Here is a 15,404-nt window from a genome sequence, read left to right as displayed (position 1 = left end):
GGCAAACACTATTTTCTTTCTTGTTCCTGAAGAGCCCATGGTTAATGATGGGATGACGGTTACATTCTAGGAATTGCTGTCTTGTAGTCAGTGTATCAAGCGGGCTTCGGCCAGACCAACTCTTCTTGGAGGTCTCCTTTATTCCATTGACTCGCAAAAAAACAACAACGATGTCTTCGAAGTGCTCAAGCTAATAGTCTTAGCATAAAGGTGAACAGGAACCAGGCGTGGGATCCATGGATCTGGTAATTTCCGGAACAGGCAAGAACACAGCTTATTCCAACATTAGAGCGAATAATCACATCGTAATGTGAGGAGTACGGTGTTCTAGCCTTGAACTAAACTTTTATATATTCCAAACGACTTTGTACATTGACCACTGACACTGAAAAAATAGGGTATCACTAAATGCTATAAATGCTGTCGGTTTCAGCCACCGTTAAAAACTCCCGTACTTAATCCCACAGAGACTGTTCAGACGAGTGGGACCTCATACAAGGCCAGCAAATCGTCGAACAGCCCATCCTGACCCGTATTCTTGATATTCTTGGCGAGTGATGGATACTTTGCTGAGTTCCTCTCTGTTTGCTGCAAGGCGAGTGCCTCCTAGCCATGTTGAGTGAACAGGGCTGTTAAGGTTAGTACTTTCAAAGTCAGGATAACCAGATGGATGGCCACTCACTCCTTAGCCCGGCGTACTCTCACGACACATTCAGCAGAGGCAATCTGTCGCAATTCGGTTTCTCTGTAAAAAATAGTGTGTTAGTAGAAACTTTAACCAATTGACTTCCGAGAACCCACAGTCTTTCCATAAATCCCGGAATCAAAGCATTTCCTCCGACAACGAGAACGTTCGCCAAGAAGGCAGAGTGCAGGCCAGTAGGCAGAACCGACAAACTTTGAAGAATCATATCGGGTATGCCGGCTGACTTCATACCAATATCTCCGGGGGTGAATAGAAGCTCCGGGACAGCAAAGCGCTCATTACCAAGCACCAGTACATCCTCCGACAACACCTCCGCGCTGAGCCCAGAAACAGCCCCTTTCTTCTTTTTGGCGTGCAGAAGAGGATCATGCGGTCGAATGAAGCCCTTCTTGTTTGCATTGGGGTCTGGAAGCACATAGTCCAACACAATCCCCTCTTCGGGGCCACTCTGGCGCTTTCGGCCACTTTTCCATGCATGTTCCAAATCACCAGCAAAGTCATTGCTGACATAGCAGACCGCCTCTTTGACTTCATTCATAATATATGATTCGTCCACCATGTTGTATTGTCTCATTGACACAATCTCCTTCAGGTAGTTTGTAAGGTGCTTGCCTCCAAGATCGAGTCTTCGAATTCCGCGTTGAAGAGCTTGGCCTTTGTAAACCGGGGTCACTGTGGTGTGCGAGTAGCCAGAATCAACGACCAGTAAGCAATCTGCGGGCAAGATAGATGTGTCGGATGTATTGGAGAGAGGATCGCCGAAGAGTGAATGGATTTCGTTCCATGCGTTGAGGGTTGGACCTAAAGACTTCAAGTCAGTACAGGATCATATGCGACACCAAATAATCGGACCACCGTACCCAAACATCTCGCATATCCCCCAAACCCCCATTCCTCCATAACCATCTCATCCGCGTTCCGTTGTAAAATGGGCAAAGCATTCGGCGCCTCCGTAAGCACAAGGGTAGTGTCTTCTGGTTCCGCGATGTGATATTTCCGATTCCGAGCCGTCGGCTTCCCGTCAAAGAAAGACTGGTCCCAGATCTCTCTCTCGGCTTCCCAGTTCACAATATATCCCTTCTCCACCGGGCGCCGGAACATCGCCTCATTCCAGTCGTTGACTGTCGCTAGCTGTGCACCGATGACGATCTTGTTATCGCGGGTTTTGACGAGAGCATTGGGTATCGATGAGCAGGCGGAAACGCTTTCGTCGGAGGCCGGGGCATGAGAAGCGTAGCCGGCTTTGATCATGTACGCGCCATTGTCGATGACAAAGGTCTTGTCTGGAAGGTACCGCGACGTCTCCACGGGCTGTGTTGGTGTTGCGGGCGTCCTTGGAGGAGCGCGAGCCTTTGCTGTTCCCATTATGGCTGGCAATGATGAACAAAAAGCTTTGAGCTTCCGTCAAGCTGGGATGTAATGATGAAGATGTTTGTCTTGTTTGATATTGAAAATTCCCGCTTAGGTAATATAGTATTTGCCCCGGGTACAAAGTAGGAACATATGTAGTCATGTACAGCTCCGCCAAGGTCTACGGCGTGAGAAACATTTTGTCCATTGTTCACGCTCAGCAAGCAAGGGGTAAGCGGCTGCTCTATCAGATAAAACTCCTGTCTATGTGTACAACGTATGCACTCCACTGGTCTCGAAGCTAGGACCTGAGGTCTATCTATTGGCTCCCATCAGCGCTTAAGTAGATCAATCAAACGTATTTCCGAAGGGCTTGTAGTTGCACGACATTATTCACAACTTCAATTTCGTACGTAGGGTAGCTATACGTACCATATTTCCTCTGCCGGGTGGGGCTTTCCTATCTTAGCTGCCGCCGCTTTTATGAGGGCGCTCAGAGTCAGGCTCACAGAATAAATTTCAGTCCGGGCTCAGACTCTGAGCTGCTCAGTGCCGTCACGTAATTGGTCCTTGAGGTCCAATGAACGCTCACTGATCAGAGGCATCTATTGTGCCTCAGTCCACGATCGGTCCATACCCAAAGGAGCACTTTGCCCCACAATACTGTTTATTTTGCGATAATTTTTTGATGGCCCTCACTTCTCACTTTGCTCCTATTTCTTGAGGTGCACGATCTCCTAGTCTCGTTCCCCTTCCAAAAAAAGAACGCACTAGGGCGTGATGACACAAAATTGGAAGGCACAAAGTAAGATACTATCTTCTAAGGTAAGATTGTAAAGGTATACTGGTTTCAGGTGTATGGCCTGAGGGCCATAGAATGTCCATAGCGGCAGCACGGTCTCGCTTCTCGGAAGGGTCACCCAACGGGGTTTCCTAATTTGGACTCTTAGATTATATGAATGGAATGATTTCCGAACCCCACGGCAGCAATGTAATCTCCAATGTTCCTATAGAAGCGTTCTGCGAGGACCTTTAATCGTACAGAGTGAGACTTCTAAGGGAATGCATCTGAGGTATGAATTAAGCTAATCTCTTGGGCTCCCAGTACAATTCAATACTAATCAATCAAAGTATACATGATGTGGGTCGACATACGTACAGAACATCAACTTGCAGATCACCACCCCCTTGCATGCCTGAGGGTGATCATCCCGGCACAGGGGCAGTATGATTCTCAGATGATCATTCTTCAGATGACGCGACTGATTAGGGGCCTCTTCGAGACCATTTCACTTCGCCATATCGCAAGCATATTCCCAGCTAAAAGAAATCACCGACACAATGCCTGGCTCACCAGATACAGAAGAGGCCGATCCTTTGTTGCTTGAATCAGAAAGTGAATATCGCAGTAGTCTCGAGTACTCACGAGACACGGTGGACTTCGACCGAAATGGGGACCCAGAAAATCCACTTGAGTGGCCCGACTTCTATAAATGGGGGATCGTGGCCTTGTTGTCCCTTATGGGCTTCACAATGTACGTATCGATCCTAGCCCTGCCCAAAATACCAGCTTGTAGCTAATGATATCCAGCACATTCACCTGCATCTCGGTAACCCCCATAGCAGGCCATATCATTGATGATCTCAACGGTAGCAAAGGGGCTAAATCTGCCACTGTTATGCTTGTCACAATATGGGAGCTAGGCGAGGCAGTAGGGCCCTTTTTCATTGCCCCGCTATCTGAGATATTTGGACGCTATCACCTTTACTTGACTATGAACACGATGTTCATTGTGGCTACCTTGTTTGCGGCTTTATCGCCCAGCACAGAACTGCTTATCGTTTCACGCGCTCTGATGGGTATTTCAGTAGCGTCCAACGTACTGAGCCCTGCCATTATCGGTGATATGTTCATTCCAGAACAAAGGGGCACTGCTCTTACTCTGATAATGTTCACTCCCCTCATCGGTGGTACCGTGGGTCCGGTTATTAGCGGTGCTATTCTGCAGACTCTAGGCTGGCGCGCTATCATTTGGATTAGCGTTGTGATGGCGAGCATTTGTCAGATCTTGTTCTTAACCTTCTTCCAAGAAACATATAAGGTCCAAATCCTGCGCCGGAGGGCGGCTTGGCTGACTCTTGAAATTGGGGGGTTCGAGAAGAACAAGCGTCCTACGGTGGACTTGGCGAGCTTTCGAGACTCGATCATGCGCCCAGCGGTGGTTCTACTCAACTCGGGTGTTTTGGTGGCTCTCATACTGTTTGGATCTTTCATTTTCTCTCATTTCTACACTGTAACCACAACACTTCCAGAGATTTTGGAGGATATTTATGGACTATCGCCAACTGCAACAGGTCTTGTTTTCATTGCAAATGGTGAGATTGCTACAGCTGCCCCGTGATATCTTTCGAGTGTATGGACTAATGAGATATTTTCAAGCCATTGGAACCATCATCAGCTTTATAATCTCGAAATTCTTATTAGATAAAATATACGTCAAGCTTCGCGCGCGAAATAACGGAGATGGCTTGCCCGAATACCGCCTACCACTCAGTATCATCGGAGCCTTGACCCTCCCCCCCTGCTGTGATTCTGTATGGATGGTGCGCCGAATACAGGCTACCCTTGTGTGTGCTCATTATTTCAATGATATGGCTCCGTACTTCTATGATGCTGTCCTCGTCCCCTTTGACGGCGTACATTGTGGATGCTTGTGGGCTTTATTCGGCATCTGCAATGGCTGGTCTGATATCAATGAGATGCTTAGCTGGGGCGTTATTGCCGCTCTCAATATCGCATATAACTGAGAGATTCGGGTATGGCGGAGGCTTTTCTATGCTTGGAGGGCTCGGCCTGGTCTTTGCTCTCATTCCTATATTGGTTTTCCACTACGGTGCACAGTGGCGACAGCATTCTCGATATACTGCAAGTAATTCGTGATTATTTCCATCACTACGCTATGACAAAGCGCAGCAGAATTTGAGGGGCGCCGCTTTTTGGCAACGGATCTTTGGGCATTGAACACATCCTGGTCGACTCAGAATGCAATAATAATTTATGTCCCAGGAAGTGCCCACCACATTAGGTATTTGGTACATGAATATGGAATGCAACAAATAAAAAGTAGCGTGGGATTTTTAAAGAGACATTTGAGTGCGTTGTAAATATACGGGAGTGTAACCCAGCATAGGATTTAAATATATATAATATCTAGAGTGACATCACTTATCTAAGGGCTTAATAGATCGTTCGGGTTCCTAGGAACCTGGGTGATTATAAGCGAATCATTAGCGTAAATAATATAGCTTACACTCACTGGGAACTACTCCACTAGGCTCTTAGGAGCGTGGCAGGCTCCTATAAGTAAACCCAGAATCGCGAAATCAAAGACCTTGATAGGAAGGGGATGGCATTGCATACAGGTTGCACATCCAACTCCAATATCAACGGTCTTTCCTAGAACGTTAACAGGAAGTAGAATCTGGCAGCATTTTGGAATCTGGTTAATATTGGAGCATGTAGCGTAGTTCGCTTTGTCAGTGAGTGGGGAAGCGGTAACAATGCCTGCCGTTATGAGAAGAAAAGTTTCCAGTTTCATCCTGGTCGATAGAGATAAAAGTTTGAATAACTAATATTGCTGTTCAACGAAAGCCACCGTGCTAGTCTTCCCATACTAAATATTCTAGAGGGCTTCAATGGTTAGATCTAGACCCGAGACCGTAAATTAGAATCAGTTAAAACATGGGTTCAGCGACTTGTGTATTGTACTTAAAGGTCAGGCGTCAAGAAACACGAAGCAGATGACGTCAGCGAGTACTTCCGCCCACTTTGGGGTGTGTCCTAAGATAGAAGGGTCGATCGCGGGTTCATGCAGCCATGAACAACGCTATTATTATGTTCTTGGTTGACCCCAGGATCCCAACTCAGAGATCCAGACAGGGCTATTCAATATTCCAGGATATCAGAAAAGGATGCGGTGATTTTAATGCAATCTCTCCGATTGTTCACTGTCATACTGCCATATGCGAAAACAGATTTCCCCGCATATGTACACACTCTCAAATTATTTTCCAAGCCTTATCATAAAACACGCTAGCATATGTTTCACTGGGCTTAGATATCTCCAGATCCTTGGGGGGGATAGGGCGGCAGACCAATGAGGGGGTGAGAAATCTTGTGCCTAATTTTCTATGCAATGTAGCCTTACCTTCGGTGACAGCAGTTCATTCTACCATGACATCATTATATAGCTTAAAAATTGCCGTGACCCCCATCGATAGAAGATATAGAAGAGATATCCTATGTCATACAGGGTCATACTCGTGATATCGCTTAGCATAGTACAACGGATAAGAAGCCCCCGCAGGTCGATAGCGAGATGCCCATTCTCAGAGGTCTTCACTTGTATACTTACCAAACTCGTAGGACTCAGAGGTGGTCCTAACAAAAATGTATCTATCCTTACCGCCATCCTGAACAACAACTATTGCTTATAGCCTGTCGTGGCAAATTCCTGCTATCCCATCTAACTATTTATCTTAGTACTCCAAAATGCCATTTGGCTCGCTCTCAGTATCCAACGTGGCCATTCCACAGTATGCCCCTCCGTATCCTGTGGATGGCTGTGACTTTACAAGTGAAACTGTGCTCACAGTTACCTATCAAACATCGTTGCTATGCGTACGCCATCTTGTGCCGAATATGTTAGAGCTCGAGGACGAGCCACAGGTATCGGTAATGATTGTGCAGCACAATATGACCTCTTTCGGTCCATACAACGAATATGTCCACTCGGTCAAAGTCAAATATAACGGCAACACGTTTGACTACTTCCTTTCCCTTATCCTAGACAATGACTCACCAGTATTATGCGGCCGCGAGCAATTCGGATTTCCTAAGAAATTGGGGAACGTGACGTTAGCGTCGAAAACTGGATCGACAGTTGTTCGGGGCTACGTGGAGAGACCTATAGGTCAAAAGATTGTTGAAGTTGGTTTCGAGCCTAAACAGAAAGTGAAGGGCCCGGTTGAGACAACAATCCAGGGGTTAAATTTACGAGTCATCCCCTCTGCGGTTTCGGGTCAAAGTCCGTCCATCAAGGAACTAGTGCCAGTGGATATCAGTATGGAGGCAAGCGAGGTTTGGCAAGGCTCTGGTTCTATCTGCTTCCCAGAGCCATCGATGTTCGATCCGATGCATGAAGTCAAAGTCCTTCGATACGTATCAGCGACTCTATTGCGGAATGCATCCCTTGCAATCCCTCTGCCGACAAAAGTGTTCCAGTTATAGTCACACTTTTAGTTATTGTTCAAATGGATGCGTGCGAACCATTCAACTTTGAAGCATAATTAGGCCTAGTCTTTGTAGGTCATTGTGGCAGTGAAACCATTCGTAAGTGTATTGTTTTCGAATATAACAGTACTCCTGCGTCGGCACACATCTGTGCAAGATTCTCAGAATTGTGAAACGACGCGTTGTCCATGACCAGAACAGATTTAGGTACGGGCTGTCTTCCGCACTGCTGAAGAAGCTCAGCGATAAAGTCCTGAAATATGGTGGCATCTGTCGAATACTGAGTTGAATACAGATGTACAGGGTATTTTACCCGGAAAATCATATGACAACTGGTACCAAGCATACCATACAAAAGTGCATAATACAGTCATCGATATCCGCACAGATTGTTGAAAACGCGGGTTTTGTCGTTTTAGTTAGAGATTTCAATATATCTGATTTTGTCCATACATTGTCGTACTGCCAGATTTCTATCAGTATTCTATCTAGACACCTTAAATCAGATTCTGTGGAAACCTTTGCGAGTCCAGAAATTAATAAACTTCTTGATGAGGTCCGGTGTGAGTTGGACAAAACAAATATCGCTGCGGCCGGCAATTGCCTTCAAGGTATTCACACAGTCGTATACAGGCGAATACTTGCTTGTTTGAAGACGTGTAGCGTCACGCAGGACGGGCTCTGCAAGCAAGGGCATCAAAGATAGCAAGGGGCTCGATTCGAGCCCATCCCAGGCCTGTAGCTTTTCCAACCAGTCTGGGTATGAGATTTGTTGAAGTGGAAAGCCAGCCTGGTTGATCAACATGCATAACCTTTCCATGTTGGTACTTAGACCCGGGTTTGGCGCACTAAGGCTATAGGCACGGCCAATGTTGCGATTGTCTGAAGCGATATGCAGTATCGAATCGCAAACGTAGTCGGCGGTGACATATTCCATGTTCTGGGACGGCAGGTGCGGCCAGTATCCCAGTTGGACGCATCCGGCGATCATTCGACTAAAAAAATCGTCTGGATTTCCTGCCCCTGTTTTACTGTCACCAACAACAAATCCAGGACGGTAGATAGTCACCGGAAGGCCTTTGTCACGCACTCTTTGCACCATCTCATCTGCTACCCACTGGCTTTGGGCATAGCCGGTATCAAAAGGGAGTGAAGCGAGATGGACTTTGAGTGGGCCATCCTCAGACACAACCTCGGTTCCGAGTATAAGCCCAGTGACTGCCCAGACGTCAATGCTAGAGATGTAATGAAAGGTCTTTCGCCGCCCTTCTGCTGCGACCCGAAGAACATTCTTGGTTCCTAGGACGTTTGGCGCGAAATGGCCGCTGTATGGATCACACCAGTTGACCTTCGCGGCTGCATGAAAGACGGCTGGTGCCCAACCAGTGAGCCACTGATAGTCACTCTGCGAAAGGCCGAGGCGTTCCTGTGTTATATCACCATCCAGGACAATCACTCTCTTCATTTCCCTGGAAATTCCTTCGCTCCAGAGGTCGTATTTCTTGAGAGCATTCTTTATCCGATCCATAGGCGAGAAATGTTCATTGCCCCGAGCGAGGCACGCTATCGACTTCATAGATGACGTGGAGAGCCAACGATATAACAGATTGACCCCGATGAATCCGGTAGCACCTGTAAGGAACACGCAACCCTCGGAAGACCAATCCGGAATCAACTCAATTTCATCAGCAAGATGACTGTCAGCTTCAAATTGTAGGATTTCAGATGGTCCATAATTTACTTCATCAGCTCGATGTAGGTGGTTTGCCAAGAACCCAACGCTCGGATTGATGTATAGATCCTTGATTGATAGCGATGTTCCAACTTTCTGCTTTATCAAGCCAAGGAATCGAGCAACTTGCAAAGATGACAGGCCGAGAGAAAGAATGTTGTCATTGGGACCGAGATTAGAGTGCCCTAGGATTCCTTCCAAGATCTCCACAATCGTGCCGAGGGGGCCCTTGTCTTCTTCGTTTCCATGGTTGTGAGGGGACTTCAAGGGTCGAGGTACTTGGGTCTCCCTAGCTAAGGCGGCACGATCAATTTTACCGCGAGAAGTCAGCGGAATCTCAGAAACAATCCTGACTTGATCCGGGACCATGTAATATGGATGTCGGCTTTGCATCCATTTGATGATTTCTCTAGGGTCAACTGGTGTACCGTTTGCTGGAGTGACAAAAGCCGTAAGATGATCTGACCCAGAACCATCATCGGCTTTCTTGTGCAAGCAGGCCACTCCCTGAACACTATCGTTTGCTGCGATGGTCCGCTCAATTTCCTCCAGCTCAATACGGAAACCCTGACGTTTCACCTGGAGGTCTACACGCCCAATGTAGTGGAGGCGTTTCGGTAGCCCTTTCCACATCCCAAGATCACCCGTCCGGTACAACCGGGTCAACTCCATCCGACCGGAGTCCTGAGCTTTCGCAAGCTCAACCTCAATGAACTTTTCAGCATTTGCTTCGGGATGGTTCAGGTATCCAGTAGATAAGCCTGGCCCTCCAATGCATATTTCGCCTGAAATTCCGTCGTCAACAATTGGCTTCCGGTCTTCATCAAGGAGGTGGAGCACAGTGTCTCCAACTGGTATTCCAGCACTGATGGGCAACCCACACTGGGTCTCCTGCTGGGTCACCCGCTGCAGAGTCGAGAGGCATGTTGTTTCTGTAGGTCCATAGCCGTTCCATAAGTTTTGAGGAGGACCATCACTGCTGAGGACCCTTTGCATTGCCTGAGGACTGGGTGATTCGCCTGCACTCACAACATGGCGAAGGCATTGGAAAGCAGAAGCAGAGCTGGCGGATACCGCAGTGAAGAGGGTGGAGGGTAAAATGACTGCCGTAATGCTCGCGTCTTTCAAAAAGGCGGTAAAGGAGGCTGGGTCTTTAACGATGGACTTCGGGATGTGCACAACTGTACCACCGGAAAGCAGTGTAACCCAGACTTCGAACAAAGACAGATCAAATCCTGGGTTGTTTAGCTCCCCGACCCGATCACCTTGTCCAATGTCGAATGGGAGTGATGTGGCGAGGTGGAGCAAAGCTTTCGAAGAAATCTGAACAGCCTTGGGATTTCCTGTGGAGCCAGATGTATGGAGAAGATGACTTCTGTGGCATTCTGATCTCCCAGAAATCACATCAATTTCACCGTATTTCTCTGTCTGGCGTTCAGGATTCAAAACCGTTTCGATAAGCAGTACCTCGAATTGAGACACTCTTGCCCATAGATTGTCTGTTGTCATGACAAATTGGATGCTTAATTGGCCAAGCATGGCGTGGAGTTGAATATCAGGCACAGACGGATCAATAGGTGTAGAGGTTCCCCCTGCCCTCAGCACCGCGACTTGAGCAATAACTTGCTGCCAACCTGGCCCAGCCACAATACCCACGGGTTCTTCAGTGGCTAGTCCTTTGTGGAGTAGATCCGTGGCCAAAATGTCAGCCTTGGCCAAAAGATCACGGTAGGTGAAACGATGCTTTCCATCGATAACAGCCAGAGAGTCACCGGTTTCGTTGGCTCGGTTGCAAAGCAGCTGTTCCATCTTGTTTTGGTCACGAATGATTTCAGTTTGAGTTGGCAGATGAAAGAAAGATCGAAGGTAGTCTAATCCAGATATGAAGAACTGAGTTGTTTTATTTCATTTGATAGCGAAGGATAGCACGTCTAAGTGGCTTCCTTTATACGTTTGTACGGCTCGTTTCTCGACTTGCTCGGACATGACGACGCGTATCACAATATCCTTTATCAGATATGATTTTCTGAGATCTTTGATCATTTCCACAAGTAGCACGACCTCGAAGAAATACATAACTCAATATCGTTCCTTTTCGGGCCAGAAGCAGCTTTGGGCCTAGGGATTGATGGTTGTGTCTGTCGTATTCTCATCCGGTGCAACCCCAGATCCTATGTGCGGGCTCTTGCATCCACGGGTGTTGCTCTCAGATTTCAATGCAGCCAGCTCAGTGAAGAAAGACCATATTGTATTCGCTGCACGCTCAGCCAAATTAGGCCTATCAAATGACCCATCCCCTCCATCAGTCGCCCAAAATTGACGGCGTTGTTGTCTATCGAATAAGAGTGATTGAATTCTGTGTTGTTGCACACGGTGGACTGAGCTCCGATGCACCCATCCTCTAATTAAAGTTGCCCCTTCCGTTGCTCAGTGGCGGCCACGTGTAGGCAATCAACATTTGCAACGACACACTCCACCCAAAATCACGCGCATTTCCTTAATACCCAGGCCACCCCCAAAGTGTGCTGCAAATACTTTTTCACCCTGCCCAGAAATGCCCTCCTAGACAAGAGACAGCCTAGCAAAATGCGGATGTGTGAATATTTGTCCTCAATATATACAAGTCTTTCCCAGAACACGTGCCGTCGAGCATGTGTGTTTATATTAGGGATTTTGAAGGAGGGGACCAACCTTGAAGACATGCTCCTCGCAGAAGACATCTTCGAAACTCTTCAAATGACGCGGGCAAATCTGGTATGACGTATATACTATACTGTACTGTATCACCAATTTAGGTTTGGTGACACTCTGAACTACACTAAGAGAGAGGCTAGCCGGATCGCGCAAAGTCCGACTGGAGGGCGTTATGGGAAGTCGCCCATCCCAACCCCACTCGTATACTACAACTGGTGTTGGTAGGTAGTTATGCTACTTGAAACCGAATAGATTGTATCCTTGTAACTGCATCTAACGATATCCATTAGGCACAAATATTATGTCTACAACCATGCTGCTACAGTACAAATCCTGGGGTATCGAAAATCTGGAGATGCCTAAGGTACAAGATGGCTCCCGTCATGATTGTAGCTGAATGCGACATATAAACCTGATATTAAATCTAGCGGGGCATTGACATGGTGTATGTCACTCATTAGGCAAGGATTGCCTTGACATGTTCGAGCGATGTGGACCTGAAATTTCACAGTTTGGAGATGCGATGGTACGTTATTCCGGTTCCAATCTTGGTTTCTTCCGCTGCTCACAGCCAGGCTGTGCCAGTCCAACAAATTTGTTCAAACACCAACGTTATCTTGTATCTCAGTTTGTGAGTCCTTCAGTTGGCCATACGCATGTGGATCTGCTAGAACCTTTACTACGACAACACAACTCTAGGTTGGAAGAACTCAGTCATACCATCAGCACAGCCAGGCGCCAAAAGCATTAGTACCGAACAAGGTGTTTGGAACACGAAATCAGTATTATAGGAGAAGTAGTGTTATATTGCCCCCACTGATATGATTGCATATGGATAATTGTACATTTATGAATGGTTAGCGTTTCCGACTCGGAGTCTCCTGATATTGCTTTGCATTGATACCTCCCTCATATGGCCGTATGAAGAATTGCCTCCTCTTCTATCATCTTATCATCGCTTTCATTCCTAAAGATAATTGGCATGGGAAGGAAATCCAGCTAGATACTGCATAATGGTAGCTTACGATATATAGGGATAAACAGGCTACCTTGAGCAGCGACCAAAGGCGGAAGCGTGTGACTTAGCACAGGCAACAACGTAGGTGGTTCACTACAGTAGTTGTCCAATTCAATCGTGCAAAACTCCATGCGCTAGCACAGCTGGTATTACAAACACTCAAGCGCTCTACTTTGTTAAGATGTTCGGGAGGCGAGTCGCACATGTAAAATTGGACACATAAAACACCCTGATAAAAGGTCCTTTGCTACTAACTAGCTAGAGCAACAACCCCTCTGTGTTAATAACATCTGGAGGATCTGGCCTGAATGATCTGCACATAGAGGCCGTTAGTACCCTACAACATAAAACTTCACCCCCGTTTATCATATCATGAATAAGCTTAAGCATACATCGTAGAATTTAGCTAGCTTCGTTGCCATGGTTCATTGCGCCACAAAGATAACGCGTGCTATGGGAATGTTAAGACGTAGTTGTCCGGCTATCACTGGTAAGAAAACATTGGTTTTTGACAGACCGGATCCAGGCCACTCTTCCAGTGGGATGATCCTCCTGACCAGGCTAGTTGGTACGATCCGCAAGGGGTTATACGTGATCAGGAGGGTATTTCTCGATGAAGGATGGGATGGATCTGATAAAAGTGACGATGGGTTCAATCGGGTTCAACGATCACCTCGATGATGATAAAAGAAAGACTAACTACATATGTAGAAAGAGCTATTTCCATGAGGATGAATCCAGCCGGAAGCGGAATCCACTACACCGCCCTCATAAATCCGCCAGAACATCTCCCTCTGTACCCTCTGGCCTGAAGACGTTCACTGTCAGTTTTCATAATACTCCGGTATTTTACGGTACAATGCCAAGACACAGGTCACCAATCAGTTGTGGGGACCGCAACTTACTGATGGGCCACCGAGAGCCAACCGATCTATCTGTCATAAGATCACGTGCAACATTCCTAGGTACTGAAAAACCACAATCATGCTCTGAGCAAGAGCATGATCCGCCCTGAGCAGACCCACCTGGCAGAGGTTTGCCATCTGAAACCCCTAAATGTGGCGATATTGTCACAAATACCTCAATACATACGCGGATGAGGCACGGTTTTCTGGAAGGTGGATGTACCAGTAATATCTCAGAAAGCGTCCGGCCCCACCACCCGGCAGCTTTAGTACGGTGTATGTGGGCCTTGGAGCGGTTGTTAATTGTGCACAAGATGAGCAAATCCCGACAATCGGTCTGTCGGAATGACTCCACAAGACGGTAAATTGGAGATCAATCGCTGATTTAGGACGAAATACCGAGGGCGCTGCACAAGTCTCGGGATTTACATGCTCCATACGGAGTTTTTACAGACGTGTATGTGGTAGGAGAATATGGAGGGGCTAACTCGGCTAGTTGGCATATTGACTTCCTTTCCCCCCAAAGTATATTATTGTAGATAAATCACACATTCATCTCGAACACCACTGATTATTACGAAATGGCTGCGCTTCAAACTATCAAAGTTCCACACCTAGGTGGCATCAAGGCTGGATACGCCTTCTCGAAGGATCATTATGATCCTTCCAAACCGACATGCGTGCTCATGAATTCGATGTGTATGACCGTGTCTCTCTACCATGACCAATTCAACAACAAAGTTTTGACAGATGCCATGAATCTTCTGGCCATTGAGCCATTAGGTCATGGCTCGACCAGTTCTCCCTCGGAACACTTTACGTACTGGGATTCTGCCCACATGGCCTTACAGGTCATGGACCACTTTGGGATTCAGAAAGCGTTCGTCCTAGGGACAAGTCAGGGGGGGTGGATCGTGACTAGGATGGCCCTTCTAGCCCCAGAGAGGGTAGGTCCAAGCCCTGGAGTCAATGAACTGCTGATTAATTCCACAAGCCAAGCCAAACCAATGGTATTAACATATTGCTAGATTCTTGGTCTCATGCCTCTCGGAACATCCATGGATTATGAATCCTTGGATTCTCGGTCTAAGGGCTGTTGGGATCCTGCTGCCAATCTCACGGTGTTTTATGAGAAGTGGACCAGCCCCTCGGCTACACCCGACTTCGTTGTGGATGATGTCTGGTGTGGACTGGTGGGGGGAATCGGCTTTGGTGCCGCTGCCACAGAAACGAGATCTGCGTTCTGGACCCAGACCTTGAAGGAAGTGTATAAGGGCGATGAGGGCCGGAAAAAGGTCCGAATGGCGCTGAATTGCCTACTAGAGAGAGATGGGCTCCTGCTTCGGATCGGGGATATCAAATGTCCTGTTTATTGGCTACAGGTGAGTCCTATGTTTACTGATGTAGATGACTTATGCATTAACAAATCGATAAGGGAACTGAAGACACTCCTTTTGGGACGATCGTTCCTGCGGAACACATTAAACGTTTTACCTCGTCTGTGGAGGCTAAACTTGTGATGATTGAAGGGGGTGCGCATTACTTGAATGCCACTAACCCAAAGGAGGTGGATGAGGCCCTTCTGGAGATGGTAACGAAGTACAATTAGTGTTCCACTATTGCTATTGTATAGAATCGAGGATATGCTGGAATGCCACTAACAAATGCCACTAAGCCAGTCAATAGTTCTAAAAACCAATACTTTC

At 47.1% G+C, this 15,404-nt stretch overlaps 5 protein-coding genes across 5 annotated transcripts; 3 read left to right on the top strand and 2 right to left on the bottom strand.

Moving 5' to 3' along the window:
- Window positions 1–490: 490 nt before the first annotated feature.
- On the bottom strand, window positions 491–2,071 carry arp6 (actin family protein; the record flags this gene model as incomplete). Its single annotated transcript, XM_057285031.1, has 4 exons — window positions 491–629; window positions 683–745; window positions 802–1,507; window positions 1,567–2,071. 4 exons carry the CDS (start codon window positions 2,069–2,071, stop codon window positions 491–493), a joined length of 1,413 nt encoding a protein of 470 aa, XP_057131297.1.
- Window positions 2,072–3,397: 1,326 nt separating this feature from the next.
- On the top strand, window positions 3,398–4,458 carry N7471_012311 (uncharacterized protein; the record flags this gene model as incomplete). Its single annotated transcript, XM_057285030.1, has 2 exons — window positions 3,398–3,591; window positions 3,648–4,458. 2 exons carry the CDS (start codon window positions 3,398–3,400, stop codon window positions 4,456–4,458), a joined length of 1,005 nt encoding a protein of 334 aa, XP_057131296.1.
- Window positions 4,459–6,608: 2,150 nt separating this feature from the next.
- Window positions 6,609–7,346, top strand: N7471_012310 (acetoacetate decarboxylase family protein; the record flags this gene model as incomplete). Its single annotated transcript, XM_057285029.1, has 1 exon — window positions 6,609–7,346. One exon carries the CDS (start codon window positions 6,609–6,611, stop codon window positions 7,344–7,346), a length of 738 nt encoding a protein of 245 aa, XP_057131295.1.
- A 505-nt stretch (window positions 7,347–7,851) lies between these two features.
- Window positions 7,852–10,890, bottom strand: N7471_012309 (non-ribosomal peptide synthetase; the record flags this gene model as incomplete). Its single annotated transcript, XM_057285028.1, has 1 exon — window positions 7,852–10,890. The coding sequence occupies one exon, from the start codon at window positions 10,888–10,890 to the stop codon at window positions 7,852–7,854; it is 3,039 nt and encodes a 1,012-aa protein (XP_057131294.1).
- Window positions 10,891–14,279: 3,389 nt separating this feature from the next.
- Window positions 14,280–15,307, top strand: N7471_012308 (alpha/beta fold hydrolase; the record flags this gene model as incomplete). Its single annotated transcript, XM_057285027.1, has 3 exons — window positions 14,280–14,645; window positions 14,727–15,080; window positions 15,134–15,307. 3 exons carry the CDS (start codon window positions 14,280–14,282, stop codon window positions 15,305–15,307), a joined length of 894 nt encoding a protein of 297 aa, XP_057131293.1.
- Window positions 15,308–15,404: the final 97 nt, after the last annotated feature.

This window comes from Penicillium samsonianum, assembly GCF_028829775.1.
Source record: "Penicillium samsonianum strain IBT 33392 chromosome Unknown utg000007l_segment0_segment0, whole genome shotgun sequence".
Lineage (NCBI taxonomy): Eukaryota > Fungi > Ascomycota > Eurotiomycetes > Eurotiales > Aspergillaceae > Penicillium > Penicillium samsonianum.
This window is presented reverse-complemented; position numbering and strand designations above follow the sequence as displayed.